We start from the raw sequence: 16,173 nt of genomic DNA, 5'->3' as shown, positions 1-16,173 counted from the left end.
TAATTTTGTATTTTCAAGCAATATTTGGCTGCTTTTTCTATAGAAACCTTATAAGCACAATTTTGGGAAATGTATAAACGAATTCTATCACGCTTGGGCCCTTTAACAAAAACTAAAACAATACATACACGCAACAACAACAACAACAACAACAACAACAACAAAACAAACAAACAACCCGTCACATGTATTAATTAATATCACTTATTCAATATGTATGATAAATGGAGTCAGACCAAAGCGATAACACTGTAAGTTTCAGGACATTAGTCCCGTTGATTTACTTACCAAAGAGCTCCAAAGGTAATTCAAATACAACACTTTGTAAATTACGGTATTTTGGTATTACTTCAAAGGAGAAACTAGCGATTTGAAGATTTGCAAATCGTAAAATTCAATGTACTAAGACATATTTTGGTTCTTGATACTGATAACCAGCGGGTCTGGAAAATCCCACTAGTTTCTGTGCCGTGATATGCTTTGTATTTAGATCAAAGAGTATTTTATTCTGTTTTTGTTTCATTTCGTCACATACCGGCTGGGACCGAGACTAATTGTCGATGGCAATCCAATTGACACACATAGCGCCACACATTACTTTCTTTTTAAAACTGGGATTTTACTGCGGTCGCTATTGACAAACGTGTCCAAAACTGTGCCACGACATATTTCTATGATATGTAATTCTTACTGCATATGAGGGTGGTAATTTTGACTCCTCCAAAACATTGAGTAGATTTGATGGAGTCCTTTGCCTATATTGAACCAATGAGTGTTGCCCCACTTGTCCTCACAGCTGATTCTTGGTCTTCATCTAATTTCCTGATCATCGATGTGTTTTGGAAAGCCCGCCTGAACATGACCTTCCATATTTTATTGTGGCTCATAAGCTTTGGAGTAGCCAATAAAACACAGATACAATTATAACAGTTTGTATCCTCTGTCCTATATTTCAATGATATTCCCTTATCTGTTGACTCTTTGGTCTGTTATTGTTCCTCTTTCCTTATCTCATTTTCTAGTTTAAAGTTCACTCTATTTATAATTATTCTTAATATGATTATGCTGGTATGTGAAATCAGACTAATGATGCGATAGTTAGAATCCCGGGGTTAGAAAACTCTCTCCGGTTGTCTATTTTTGGTAATGGTGCAGACACAGCCCTACACCAATAGTTTAGTCACTCCTCGTCCGTCCAGAATTTTGTATATAAGCGCCACAATAGGTAAATTAATACCTTCCACAAACTGTCTCCTTGTTACATGCATCTCTGATTTTGCGTCAGCAGCAACTGGTTCGTCGACAAATGCGGTCATCAACACCTTATCCTCGGTTTCAGAACCTATAGTGTGTCATTCGCGGACAGAGCTTTAATGCTTTGGACCAAGAGAATGGAACAAACTAGCCATCCAAATGTTTATTGCTGTTGTTGTTCTTGAAGAAGTTCATTAGGTTTGTAGAAACTCATATACATTTGATCTTGTCAAAACCAAAACGTATTTACTGACACTTAAGCATGACGACATCTTCGGGACACGATCTATATAGAACATATTGGACTACTTCATAGATACCATATCCTCGGTGGTTACGTCGATCTGGAGCATCTGCTGTAGGTGCATACACGTTGACAAAGGTGGAGGAGTTTCCCTTCAAACGAAATGTAATGAATCGTTCACAGGGTTGAATCCTGGGGGTTGTACCCTTGAACAGATTCCGATGTTATCTTTGGAATGATCCTTCCATTCTTCTCCTGCCCCTTCCTTTCCTGAGTAGGCATATAACACCATGGTACCGTTATCTGTCGTCCATGGTCATTCCACCAGAGCTCCGGCCGCTACTCCAAGCACCCTGATGTTATTCGCAATTATATAACTACAAAGTTTCTTGTCATTTGATTGCCCAATTACTATAGATTATTTATGCTGTTTTTAGCGGGCAGCTGGAAAAGGACTATTGCACGCGCCCGTGCAATAGTAATTTTTCCATTGCACTGACGCGGAGCTACCATAGCAACGCTGACAGACTCGCAAGCATATAGCGCGAGGTTTGCACCTCGACTCGCCAATTATAGGTACTGGTGTTGCTTCTATAAAATAAATATACTTTTAGATACTTAAAGCCTCGTTGAATGGAACAGTCCATATTTCACCTCAAGGAAATATTCTTTTCCTTGAGGAAAATATATCAAGGAAAAATTGTATACCATCTTGCTCCATAATTTACTGCTTTCCTGTCGACACGCTACGAACATTCAATGTTGCAATATTGAACACCGTCCATAGAGAGGTGCTGTTCCTTTCTTTCTTGAACCCGTCAAGATAAGAATTCGTATGTTAGGATTTGGTCCTGCTCCGCCATCATCTCAAAGAATACTATTAACTAATAGCATTTGAAATATCTTCCAGTTTGCATGATCTGCGCAACCCACCTTCGGTTACCCTCGTAACTCCTTGATTTTGAACTCTCATACAGGCCGGTTAATTAACAAAAGCGGACAAATAGGTGAAGTAGGGGCCCTGGACCTTTTATACCGGCAGTAGAGAGCCACTTATGCATTAATACATTACTAGCCTCTCCTAGAACATGATCCGTTTTCGTGGATGTTTGGTACGATACCTGACTCTATGTTGACTGTGCTCATCGTTGGTCACCTTCGCAGGCTCATCCGCTTCACACATAGATTTACATACCACTAATAGGCCTGGGCGCTACATGGAAATACGACGAGTAACTATTTGTTTGCATGGCATCTGAAAAGACTGCATTAAAATGGCTGAAATTGATCAAGTTATATAGCTAAAAAAGTACTTTTTTGGGTTTGATGCTTCAAAATGGCATATTTTCTTTTTTGTTGTTGTAATAGTACCAAAATTCATACGCACGGCTTCAGTTTTTAGTAAATATTCGCCCTACCATATTGTAACTTTCAGCTTCGAGGGCGCACTGCCATTTTAAGGTGTTTACGGTTCAGTGCGTTAAAACAAGAAAAGTATCAGGTCAACCTATGTTGAGTTTTTGATAATTTGGCATCTAAATCATATAGTTTCACCTGGTATTAGTGGCATTTAGCTGTGAGAGTTCTGAATATGAGAAAATTCCACCCGAAATTAGCCATTTTCCCATTGAAACCCGTGTAATACATAATTAATGGTTTTTAACCATACAGCAATGTTGCTGCTTATTGCCGTTCACTATTCACTTAAACCATGAAACTGGATTTGTTGCAAAAGCGACCTTCACTATTTAGTCCAGAGCTGGGGTGTTTGTACTTCGAAGTGGGTGGGGTCATTTGGAGAGTTCAAATATGGAATGTTATCAGATTCAGATAATACGAAGTTGTGTAAAAGATGCTTAGTGGTATGTTTTCTTTCTAATTTTTACTGCATTTTAAACTGCATACTAAGACCCCCTAATTTTTAACCACCGTCCCAAAGATTTCATGGCAAATATGAATTATAAATATGAACCCCGGCCCTCTATTTGAAAAATAGTTATGAGCTTTCTTCTGATACCAAAATCTAAATTTTGATGAAGAAAAATGGGGGACGAGGCTGTCGATCCGAATAAACCCCCTTAAAGTTTATATCCACACAACAAAACGAATTTTATAAGAATTGCAATCCGTCCTTATGCAACGTGCCTGGAAAACACAACTGTGGAATAAATAATAGGTGGCCTCAAACAATGCCCAGTCCCCAGGGTATTGGCTATAGTTTAACTGTCGGGTTTACTGTTTAGTGGTCATTTATCGCATAGCAGTTTCACAAACGGATAAGTGACATAGTCCAGCCCCGGTATTCCAGCCTAATCCCACATGCGTATACCGTATAAACACCGTACCCCACTATAAACACGCTTTACGAGTAGCTTGAAGGTACCCGTGCTTCAATTCTGGCAGTAAACCAGAGCTGAACCTCTGCTAGTATCAAGATGGTAAATGCGAATGGCACGCATCCACTAGGTGCAGCCGACTACGCGGTGTTTTCTATATTTCTGGGTGTTGCCGCTATTACTGGTATTTACCATGGCCTCGCTAAAGGAGGACAAAGAACTACATCACGGTATGGCTAGTACTAGCACTGGTACTATATTATTTTTTTTTTACTCTTTGGTTAGACATTTTTTATTCGTAAAGTTTTATATAATAATATTTTCAACAATTTGTTTTTAGATTTATTTTACCATTTTTACGTTTTTAGGACCTGAATTTTGTGTGCTGCAAAAAAACATTCAACCTATTTTGAGGTTAAAATAAGTTTACATGGTTATAGTTTTTCGCGCGTAGCGCGAGAACTTGAATATTTTCGTAAGGAGATCTACGTCGTGGTTTTTTTTTCTTTAAAACACTGCTCATGTGTAAGGATTTCTTACGAAAAAAACATACCCACATCCATCTCCACATCATTACGATAAAACTGATGGGTTGGCGCATAGATAGCTGTTAACCTCTTTCTTGAAGCTGGTCCGTTTCACAATTCCTGGAATGTGACACGGGAGTGCATTCGACGTAAGGACCGCAGACCGCTCATATCTAACAAGGTTAGATCTTCGAATGTGAACCGCAAGGTCGTGTGATTTTTAAGCCATATTATAACATTTGCTGAGGAGCACGCCCTCAAAAATTGGTTTTTACACGATTGTAATGTACTTTAGTCAACTCTACAAAAATCAAGACTTTGGGTGCTGTAGTTTTGTCAAAATCCGAGATTTTGAATAAAACGATCGAACCGGTGTTTTATTATTACGATGGAAATATTAGTCGAACACGTATGCACAGTACGTACACGGCGTGCGGGATACACACACACACACACCCCGAGGATCGTACCATATTACAACCGCGGGAGTAACATGCACGGGCGCTAGTAGTAAATTCCAATTTTCTATGCTTTACCTCACTTGTTCGGCTCAAAATTAAACGGGGACATATCTGACAGTAAAAGCTAACATTTTATGGAAAATAAATACTAATCTATTTTTACAGAAATGTTATAATATGGCTTTAACTGAGCGGCGAAGACGAAGGTCAGTCTGGAGCTGCTCAGGAAGTAGTTGGCATAGTAACACAGGAACATTCCCATAGAACATTCGATGGAACATAGTAGTGGCACCAACTGCTCTAAAGTGGACCAAACGCTGAATTTGAAGAGAGGAAGGGTCTTCCCCAGAGAAATTTATGATGCGAATTGCACGCCTCCGGGCTGCATTTAACTTTGACAGTGATGTAAGAGTTACTCCATGCCATGCCATGCTAGCATACTCCATCTTATATAGATCACAGTTGTTTGATGTGATCATTTATTAATTATTCTAACAAAACATATAATGTTAAATTCTAAACCTGAATAACACCTACAGCTATCACACTAATATACACACATGTTTGTAGCAATTTTTTAACATTGCTTTTTGTTTCTATTTCAAATTATTCATATTTTTTATGCTTCTTTGTGGTACTTTTTATTCTTTTAAACTGTACATTTGTGTGCACATTGAGAGGGCGCTATTTACATGTATTTTAAATTTAAACTAGCCAAATAATATGAGTTATACGGTATACCTTACATTTCATGATAAAAAGGTGTTTTTTTTAATTCCCTTATCATTTGTTAGTGTAATCCCTTGTAAAGATGCAAATAACATTTAAGATAAATAGCGCCATAATTTTTCAACTTTTCTTAAAAATGACTCAGTTTTACATGCCATCAAACAACCGTGAGATCTGACCATACTCTTATAAATTATGGCTCTCTGAGCAGGCACCAGATAGGGTGCAGGACGGCGGAGCAGACCAGTGCGCTGGGCTTCTGTCTTTGCCATTTTGTTATAACAGGGTTTCACGATATCCTAACTATGGCCTATTTCAGCATTAAAATTGCCAAATTTGTGCACTATCTCAGCGTATTTGTCCAGTTTAAGTCATTAAGTCAGCGCATAAACTCTGAAGACATAGTCTATGGTCAGCGGGACGATTGGGAAATTTTGCACCTCTGACTCGATGCGCCCCTAGGTACCAGTCCGTATACACGCAAACCAGAGTTTTCAATAGAATTCAATAGAATGGGTATAGGATATAAAGCAGCAAGCTAATCTGAATTTCATAGTGCTAAATATTCAAAGGAATGATTAATATGACTTGTATACAGTACAAATATCAGTACAAAAGTAACCAGTAACCCCAGGGCTCATAATTAGTGCACAGTCCCTTAATAACCAGTCCGTACCACTAACGCAAACCACAGTACTACAGAAAATTCAATGGAATGGATATAGGCTAGATATTAAAGGGAATTAATGTGACTGTATACAGTAAAAATATCAGTACTAAAGTAACCATGGTTACCGCAAACCGATGTAAATAGGGACAAAAGGTGCATAGAAACAAAAGTTTGAATGAAAACCCTTAAATATGCTTATATAATTATCTAGACCATTAAGATTTGCAAATTGGGATTACAAAAATTTGGTATGTGCAATATTAAGGGGGGGGGCTTGGCAGGCCGTGAAGGGGGTGGGGCGAGTTTTGGTAGGACGAAGGAGAAGGGGCAAGCATTTTTTTGCACCCCGTTTGGAAATTTTGCCCTCCCCATGCATGGGCTCATAATTATTACGCAGCCCCTTACTATCTGCTAACCCAAACACCGATGGTTTGCTTTTCCAACTGCCTATTTATTAATTCTTAAAAATTGACCTCAAAATACTGCAAACTTTTGTCCATATTCATTTGTCCTAGTGTCACGGTCAATGGTTTTAAGAACAATAACTCAAAATACAGGGTGTCCCAGAATGATCTATACCGGAAAAGATGGAATTTTTTAGGTATGAAGGGCATGTTTATTGGTCATATTGTTTTGCATTTTAAGTGCTACATATATTTAGCTTTCGAAGATTTTTTCGATTTTAAAGATTGGACGTTTTTAGTAGAAGTTATAGAAGATTGCGTAAAAATGGTGAATTCTAAGTTTTGACAATGCAACCTATTTTGAAAATCTGTAAAATTACTAACCGTTCAGTACAAAGTTATTTGGAAAAAGTTATGCAGGTATTTTAGTTGTGCCCCGTTCATATTTCCACTAAATATCCGATATCCATCTATTATTTATGACGTTACGAATCAGTTAAAGAATGAAAGTTGTTTGATTGACATAAAATGTACATAAAAAAGATCCATGACTTGATCAAGTGTGTTGTGCCATTTTTCAAGGGTATGCGAGTCGTTTGCGCTGAAAATGAAAAGCAGGTTTTTCATTGATTTTACATTATTCCATGCCACGCCAAAACAAATAAAGGTAGCGTGCTGAAATTAACAGAATAAGTAGGAGACATGTCCAACATTATAATACAGGTATCAAAAATAGATACACTGCCCGTCTTCTATTTTTAGTTATTTTTGCAAACACGGTACAAATCATTTTGGGACACCCTGTATATTCATTATATTGTTAGGATCTGGGGATCTGGGGATCAAATGACCCGCGTGGTCGCGTGAACTCTATATATCACGCGATCTGTTCATTATACAAATATGACTTTAACCTACCTTCAATTTTGTACAAATGACTATATTTGATTATATTTTATAGGAATTTTGAACGTGCTTCGATATAATGACACTAGAAACACAAAACAGAAAATTTGAACTCTATAGAAATCATCATGTATAGGCCACATTGTATTCGAATATCGCCGCTGAAACTAGTATCAAACAGTTCAAAATAATAAATTAAAAAAAAGCATGTCCTAAAAAGGGTCTGATATTCCGTGCTGAAATTTATAGCTTGATATTGTGGCCCAAATAGATAAAAATTCCACTAAATATGCCTGCTAAATATTCCCGGGTCTGTGATGATAGTGATGGTTGTTTTGGGACCCGCTTTTTAGCCCCATGGATAGCTAAAAAGCGAAGACCTAAAACGGGAATCTCAAAGCAGCCATCCCCTATATAGGCTTACTCATACGTATAATATCATAACATGTTGTGTTTTAGAATCCCTCTTTCCCAATGACTAGTTATACATACACAATGGCAGATCAAGAAGTTCAAAGTTGTAGTTCAATTAGTTATCAAGTTTGTTTTTTAATGTTTTTGTTATATGTTAGAAAGTGTAAGAATATTAACAGGTCTTCACTTTTGTGTAAATGCCGGAACTTTATTTACCCTCCACACCGTTACTACATATAGGGGTAACCTATTGTTTTCATTGACTAGTTTAATTCCTTGTATAAAAGTATAAAAGGTAAAAGTACATTTTAAACTATGGAAAATTAATCTTTGGAAGTGAGTAATGAGATTTTTCTTACCCACAATTAATGAAGTTTTATTTTAATTTGATTGGTCTTTGTTTAGATACCTGCTCGCAGATAGAGGAGTTTTCAGTCTTCCAGTGGCGATGACTCTGCTAGTGTCCTTTGTCTCTCCAGTACTTCTTTTGGGCTTCCCTGCTGAAGTGTATGTCCACGGTGGTGTTTTTATCAACAGCATTTTTGGCAATTTCATCTTATATCCTATAATGGCATTCATTTTCGTGCCAGTGTACTATGACTGTAAGCTGACAAGCGCATATGAAGTAAGTTTGTCGAGGTTATCTTTCAATAGTTATACTCTATTTTGGAAATAATAAAAAATATTATGAAGTTGGTGATGAACTTGGTTTAAAATGCTTCACCAGTTTTTCTTCGCACCCGGCAACCCGAGGGTGCTGACTGCTGACAAACAAGCAACCAAACTATTCGCGCGGGTGTCAAACAAACAAACAAATAAATAAACAAACAAACAAACAAACTAATATTTCCATCGTAATAATTAAACGACGTTCCCTGCGTTTTATTCATTATGACAAAACTACAGTTTTGAATTTTGTAGGGTATGCTTAGTACATTACAATCAGATAAAAAAACTGAAATTTTAAAAATATTGAGGGCGTTCTCCTCAGCAAATGTTACAATATGGATGTTTTAGTAATTTTTGTTGCCAATGGCTGTTTTAGTAATTTTTGCTGCCAAGTTAATGCAAGCCTAAATTTCTTACAATTTTTTTCTGCAGTACTTGGACAGACGATACAATTTTGTGTTGCGTATTATAGGAGCATGTATTTACATCTTCCAGACCTGCTGTTATATGGCAATTGTCACATATGCGCCTTCACTAGCAATTGAAGCAGGTAAGCCTAAAATGGGTTATTCCATTTAAAATCCATACTGCCCCTGTGGAAGATTTAGCTAAAGTCTTCCACAGTGGGAGTACGAGTTTCAAATAGAAATACTCACTCCAGTTGTAAATGATATAGGTAAAGCCATTATACCATGATACAGAGGGAGAATGGGGTTTTAAATGATTAACCCTGACCAATTACATCTGAGAAACATACGTGGAAGATATTTCCAAAATCGATACAAAACACTCAACATTCACTCAAGTACCCCAGGGATATTAACGTATTCTCTCTAAATTTCTAAGATTAAGAATTGGGACAAATCTGACTTAAATATTGAAATATTCAATCTGGTTTGTTTAGGGGAGATTTGTCGCTGATCGCAATTATCTAAGGAATTTAGAGAGTTCATATTTTAAACAATATTTTCTTTTCAGTGACCGGTTTTGCCTTTTGGAAGAGTATATTGATAACTGGCTTAGTGTGCATATTCTACTCTGCTATGGTGAGTTTTAGGAACAGGTGTTTTATCTGTGTTTCTTGTCGAAAGGAAAAGAAAGAGCTCTAACCTGAAACGGTTAATGGTAGGCCTTGATTATTCAGATCATGCAGACTACTAACATGGTATCAAAATACAGTCTAAAGTTTCTACCTTAATCATTAATTGTATAAACCTGCAGTTATTCAGTCAAGTAAGTATAATATACTGCGCCAATAAAGTATCCTTACACTTGGGATCAATAATCACAATTTCAAAACTGAACAATATTGGGGTAAATTTGTTTTTTTAATAGATGCACTATCTAATCCTGCACATTATGACACCACATTGAATCCAATGTGACTTCAAGAAGTAAAGTTACAAGCAATTGCATAGACGAAGGTCCAGTTTTAAAAGTGACGAACTGGCCTATACAAGGCGCAAAAAGATTCCAACAAGGGCAACGAAGAGACAACTCAGTTTCTTCAATGAAGCGTTATTTAAAGCAGTTTTTATTTCAGTTTTTACTTCTCTGTACTTTTAACAACTTTCATTTTATTTGTCAGTTCTTTTGTTTCAGTTTTCTTTTGTTCCTTTTGTTTTAAATTAAAGCCAACCGCATAAATTAGCCATTCACCACTCTCAAACCAGATGTCTAGTCTGTGGCGTTTTGAATAGACCAGCTTGTCACTTTTAAAACTGGACCTTCGTCTAATCAAATGCTTGTAACTTTGCTTCTTGAAGTCACATTGGATTCAATGTGGTGTCATAATGTGTAGAATTAGATCTATTAAAAAAACAACTGTAAGGATACTTTATTGGCGCAGTATATTATAGTCATGAAACACCATAAATGTGTCATCAATGCCGCTGTTATGTTTAAGTCTATAATGCGGCATAATCGCAAACCATAACAGATTCGGAAATAATCATACTTTGATCAGCTCGTAATCGGCAGGAATTGTTAGGCAATTAGCACTACGCCGAAAAGTACATCCACATTAAGAGTGATATAGTTGACAGTTCTGGCCTGCATTTTGCGTGTTAAAGAAAGTAGACAAAAGTATAAGACTTTAATTAATAATTTGTGACGCTTCTTGCGTTGTCACAAGACAACTTTCGAAATAAAACATATTGATATTAATCCGCGATGTGACAAGGCCCGCCGATTAACATGATTAAGAGCTGATCAACTCATAAGTATAACTCATGTATACCATTACGATATAAAAGAAATATTAATTGAATAAAATTTCCTGTCATGTCTGTAGGGCGGCTTAAAGGCAGTGATATGGACTGATGTTATCATGTTTTTTGTGATGTTTGGTACTACCATCATGGTGCTTATTATGGGAAGTATAAGAGCAGGCGGCATTTCCTATGTATGGCAGTTCAATAAAGAACAAGGACGCTTAAATCTAGGATAGTAAGTACTGAAATAAGTTTGAATATAATATTCTTACATTTATAAACAGCAACATTAAGTAATAGTTACGTTATTGATAAAGTGCTCTTATTAGTATCTATTATAAAAGAAACGACTCAATGGATGTACGATATGCGATGCAGTTCTCGTGTAAACATCACCACGGGGGTGACACTAAATTCACGGTTATTCTATTAAGCACGCAAACCTAAGACAAATCCCGCTGGTTTGCTTGGTAGAAAATGAGTCCAGTTATCGATCGGTTATGAATATTTATGTTCGTCCCCTTGATCATGTTAATTACGGTTGACAAATAAAGCCGCCATTCAGTTTTGCGAACTTTGTCTGTTCAATGCGAGTACCAAGCTTGAAAGTGCGCCCGCTTTAAGAGCTGAGACCACTGACCTCCACTGACCTCGTTTGTTTTTGTTTCCTCGTGTGATGATAAATATCATTCAATCTATAGTTATCGGACGTACACGTTGTATTACCGCCCTAAGCAGTTTGTTTTTAAAAACAAGAAAATAATCATTACTCGCCGTTCTATTTGATCTTGTGCATTTCCCAAATCACGTATTAAATTGAAACGCCCTCAATTGAGCTGAGGCCACTGATTATATAATCACCCGAGTGTTTTGAATTTGGATTTATACACTACAGCGTGTGAGCCGGTTAGTAATATTAATGAAGTGACACACTGATGCACGGCGTTTATAGCACTTGTACATTGCACTGATATGTCACTTGTTGAATTACGTGTAGGCCTACTCATAGTATTTAAAATCTATGGCCTACTAGAAGAGTTTAAGTCTATCAAAAGAATGATTGAATGATTTTGGAGATTATCCCCGTAGATTAATATCAAGGGCTGTGTAATAATTCTGAGCCGGGGGAGAAGGGGATTTTTGCACATATTCATGGTAATGGTAGGCCTACGCTATTAAATAAAATGCCCCGGTAAAATGCTCTAAAAAGGCGTAGGATAACAGTACGCGTCCGGAAACGCTTAAATATGCAAATTGTCTTTTGAACAAAACCAAATTCTTCGCCTGTTTAATAGGCCTATGGTCAATAATGAGTAAAAATCGGTTTTATTCAACAAAAATGTTTCTTACTGTAAGCCTATAGGAGGGCCTATCCACCAATCTGATGAATCTATTTAATTTAAGGTTTGCGGGATCGGATCTTAATAATTTGGATGTGCAACGTGGGGGTGTCACAATTTTATTTGCAGATAAGCGATTTTTGACAGGCCGGTGGGGGGGGTGGCATTTTTTGACACGCCGTTTGGAAATTTTATGGGGACCCATAATGAGCCCCCCCCCGGGGTAAAATTTCCGAACGGCCCGCCAAAAATCGCCCCCCCCCTCTCAGCCTGCCAAAAATCGCTTGCAATCAAGTTAAGTTGTCGATCAATTTTAATTTTATGACTTGTGATGACGTGAGACTATAAAATGACTGACATATTGACTGATTGATATGTTGATGTATGGATTGATTGATTGATGAATTGATTGATTGATTGATTAAATGATTGATGATTGATTGTTGGAATAAAGTGTGAAGGTATAACAGGTTAATGAATAAATGCAATGGAATGACCACATATTATTTCACACAATATTATTTTGTAAGATGGATGATTACTGAATCTGTCATTATGGTAAAATATAGACAGCGGTGACGGTAGATTTCTTGGCATTGGTGGATGAATTAATTTTTCTAATATAAATTGCCATTTTGAAGTTAAAGTGAGACAGGTGTCAAGAGAAATAAAAAAAATCATCATTATATCAATGTGTTTTTCATTATTAGACACATTAACATAATGCACTTTTGATAATACATTAAACAAAAGTTTAAAAGTTATGCAAATCGGATGAAAAGATTTAAAAACAACGTTTTTTTTAAATTTTCAAACGCGTTTTTTACACATTTCATTTTTTCACCATATTTCGACCTGAGATAAAATGTAGCTCCAAAAGTATACCCACCATAATAGGCCTTAAACTTTGCATTATTGTCTTTAGACTATTTTCTACTGCATGCACCTACAAACAAATTGATATATCTGGGACATTTATAAAAATATTTGGTCAAATTTACAAAATTTAAATAATTTAAATAATATTGTTCATGATATAATTAATTGGGTTGTTTTGTCATCAGAATGAGATTAATTTGAAGTGAGTGAGTGATGAAGTGAGTATAAATGTTAGTGCTTAAATAATAAATAAATAAATAAATAAATAAATAAATAAATAAATAAATAAATAAATAAATAAATAATTAATTAATTAATTAATAAATAAATAAATAAATAAATAAATAAATAAATAAATAAATAAATAAATAAATAAATAAATAAATAAATAAATAAATAAATAAATAAATAAATTAATTAATTAATTAATAATAAATAAATCAGAAATTATAGTAGGCCTATAGACAAGTTATTGTAATATATTTTTTTCAAATAGAGGCGTAACATTCTGTTTCAAAATATTTATTTAAATTTATTTGATTATTTTCTAACTTAAATATTTTCTTCAGAGCAAAGACAAATATTTTCCCTTTTCTCTAGTAGAGCTTTCTCCAATTTGAGCCCTAAATAAAACTCTGCTTCTTTTATTATTGATTTAATTTCACGATTTATTCCATTGAGCAATATCAAGGATTAAAATCACACGTCTCACATCAGATAGTTACTTAACTTAGTGGTCGTACGATGTGCCTTTCAACCGAGAGGTACCGAGATCGATTCCCGCCTCCGCCTACTATTTTGTTCAAGAATGGAAAGAATGAAGCTTATTTGACTTTACAACACTAAATTATTCATGGCTTACCCTACGTGGTGGTGTAAAGTGCTACGGTAAACATGAATATGAATTTATAACACAATGGCTAATTTAAATAAGAATGCGGCCTCATGCTAATTAGGGAGTGCCTCTTCCTATCAATTATTCCATGACATCACTGCAAAATAGTTCATAACAATAATGATAATATTGCACAGTTTGATATAAATTCATACAATTAATTACGGGAGGGGTAATGGGCGTGTACCCGGTTTGGATTCCAGAGGGGGTGTGCCTGTAAAGAGACACAGCCATCAGAAAAGGACCAGCTCAGATCGCGCGCCAAATAAGTTTGCATTTCAGAAATAGAATTTTTTCTCAGCCTTGAAAAAAACCAGGCAGAGCTGGGAATCGAACCTGGGACCTCCATGTTGTAAAACTCAGTGCATACCACTGAGCCAAGTAACTATTAGCTGCGAGAAGTTTGATAGTAATCCTTGATATTGCTGAAAATTATCTAATGTACGGTGCAATTCAAAAAGGGCCTATAAACTAGGAATATGTGTGAAATGACTATCAATCGATCAATCAATCAAGTAATAATTCTATTATTCTATTATTTATAATTTTCTACTATACACGCCTGTGTAAGGACCTGTGCTTTTAATATCCGCGTCTAATCAATAATGGGTCTTTCACCATGTTCACTCAATAGTTAAACCATGGAGGTATATAAATAAATGGAGAATGATCGCCAGAATTCTAATCTCTTAAGTGGAGATTATCCGATTACCTCTATTCAATGAGTCACCAAACTTGAATGACTAGCCACTTCAGCCAAGCTATTGATCTCCACGATGGTTATGAGACTCTACCATGGTTCATTGATCGTCACTCCCAAAATTTCCTCATAGGAATTGACCCTACATTGACCCGTACCGGAAGGCTTGTAAAAGAGACTGTATAATGACGTCAGCTAGTCAATTAGCTGTTCAAAGTCGCCAGTTTTGATAGCTTATAGTTTCAATGTATGATTGTGCGAAAACCCGATGAAATTTGGATGTTCTGTTCTCAAGTTATGAAACTGTTTTCAACACTAGTTGTGCCGTAACTTGACAAATATACTTAGTTTTCATGTTCATATATTAAGCTTTTAAGGGGTCTGAGGGAGTTCAAATATAGTGCAAATGAAAGCAAAACGTTTTTACCTTCCGATTGTGAAAAAATTATGTTGGGCCAATTTGGGCCAATTGAGTTAAGAGCGAGTAAAATTTACCGGAAGTACTTCGGAATTCAGCTAAAATCTTTTCATCATCATTAAACTTCTCATTTTATAATAAATAATTATCAGTATTTAGGCCTAAATGATTATTAATATTATTAGGGGCCATCATTTTCTTTGGAGGGGGGTTCCAAATAGGCCTATACCGGGGGGGTCATAACTTTTGGAAAGAAAAATAGGGGTCATAGCCTAATTTAATTTTTCAAGAATCATGACCAAAATGTAGGGGGTCACAATATAACAGGTATAGGCCTACAGATAGGGTGTTTATTTTATTCAATAAGACTGATTTCAATGCAATTTTTTGGCGAAAATGACATTTTGATATTAAATTTTCTGAAACATGAGCACTTTCCAATAAACATTATAAGTAACTGCATTTAGCACCCCATTGAAATAAATGACCAGTGAAACAGACTTAACAATGTAATCAGCTTAGCATAATCAATATCCCCTGAAATTGCCTATTCAACAATAATTGGTCATAACCAACGTAGTACAAAAGATGCTTGGCTAGATCATTCTCCATTTATTTATATACCTCCATGGTTAAACTATACTGTATCCCTGCAGGATTATCTACTGACCATGTAGTAAAGTGGATGCTTTAACAGTACCCAAACAAGTGTACATATCAAGGTCATAGCAGGGCATTATACAAAGAATGGTCAAAGGTCAACGTTTCCAAAGAAGTAGAGTATAGAAGTAGGCGCAAGCTTTCGTGCGGGAAACATAAATACATACTCGCCAGTCGTGGCCTTTTTATGAGATTTGATACGGCGCTGAAGACTAGAGCTATTCTATAATTTAGTCCGAAACCCTTTTTCCAGACGAACATTTGTGTGTTGTTACAAGTGTGATGTGCCCTGAGGAATTTAAATTTTGATTTATATTTGTTTACAAAGTTACATGAGTGATGACATTTTGGGGAATTCCCCTCTCAAATTGAGCAAAACAAGCTGAATCATATCTAATTTGGAATATTTGGAAACCCCCTGAAAATGATGTAATGGGATTTCCCCTCAGGAAGT

General features: G+C 36.0%; 1 protein-coding gene across 1 annotated transcript; it reads left to right on the top strand.

Moving 5' to 3' along the window:
• The first annotated feature begins 3,933 nt into the window (after nt 1-3,933).
• LOC140138991 (sodium-dependent multivitamin transporter-like) lies at nt 3,934-11,063 on the top strand. Its single transcript, XM_072160772.1, has 5 exons — nt 3,934-4,064; nt 8,351-8,570; nt 9,047-9,164; nt 9,593-9,660; nt 10,908-11,063. Exons 1-5 carry the CDS (start codon nt 3,934-3,936, stop codon nt 11,061-11,063), a joined length of 693 nt encoding a protein of 230 aa, XP_072016873.1.
• The last annotated feature ends 5,110 nt before the right edge of the window (nt 11,064-16,173 follow it).

This window comes from Amphiura filiformis, chromosome 18 (genome assembly GCF_039555335.1).
Source record: "Amphiura filiformis chromosome 18, Afil_fr2py, whole genome shotgun sequence".
In the NCBI taxonomy this organism is placed as follows: domain Eukaryota; kingdom Metazoa; phylum Echinodermata; class Ophiuroidea; order Amphilepidida; family Amphiuridae; genus Amphiura; species Amphiura filiformis.
Note: the sequence above shows the minus strand (reverse complement) of the source record. Positions and strands in the feature narration are given on the sequence as shown.

What these genes read in the sequence shown, in the direction of transcription:
- LOC140138991 (XM_072160772.1), top strand. Translation starts at nt 3,934, where the DNA reads ATGGTAAATGCGAATGGCACGCATCCACTAGGTGCAGCCGACTACGCG. An exon ending in TTCACTAGCAATTGAAGCAG is followed by an intron (nt 9,165 to 9,592) that starts GTAAGCCTAAAA and finishes TTTTCTTTTCAG; the next exon opens with TGACCGGTTTTGCCTTTTGG. An exon ending in GCATATTCTACTCTGCTATG is followed by an intron (nt 9,661 to 10,907) that starts GTGAGTTTTAGG and finishes TCATGTCTGTAG; the next exon opens with GGCGGCTTAAAGGCAGTGAT.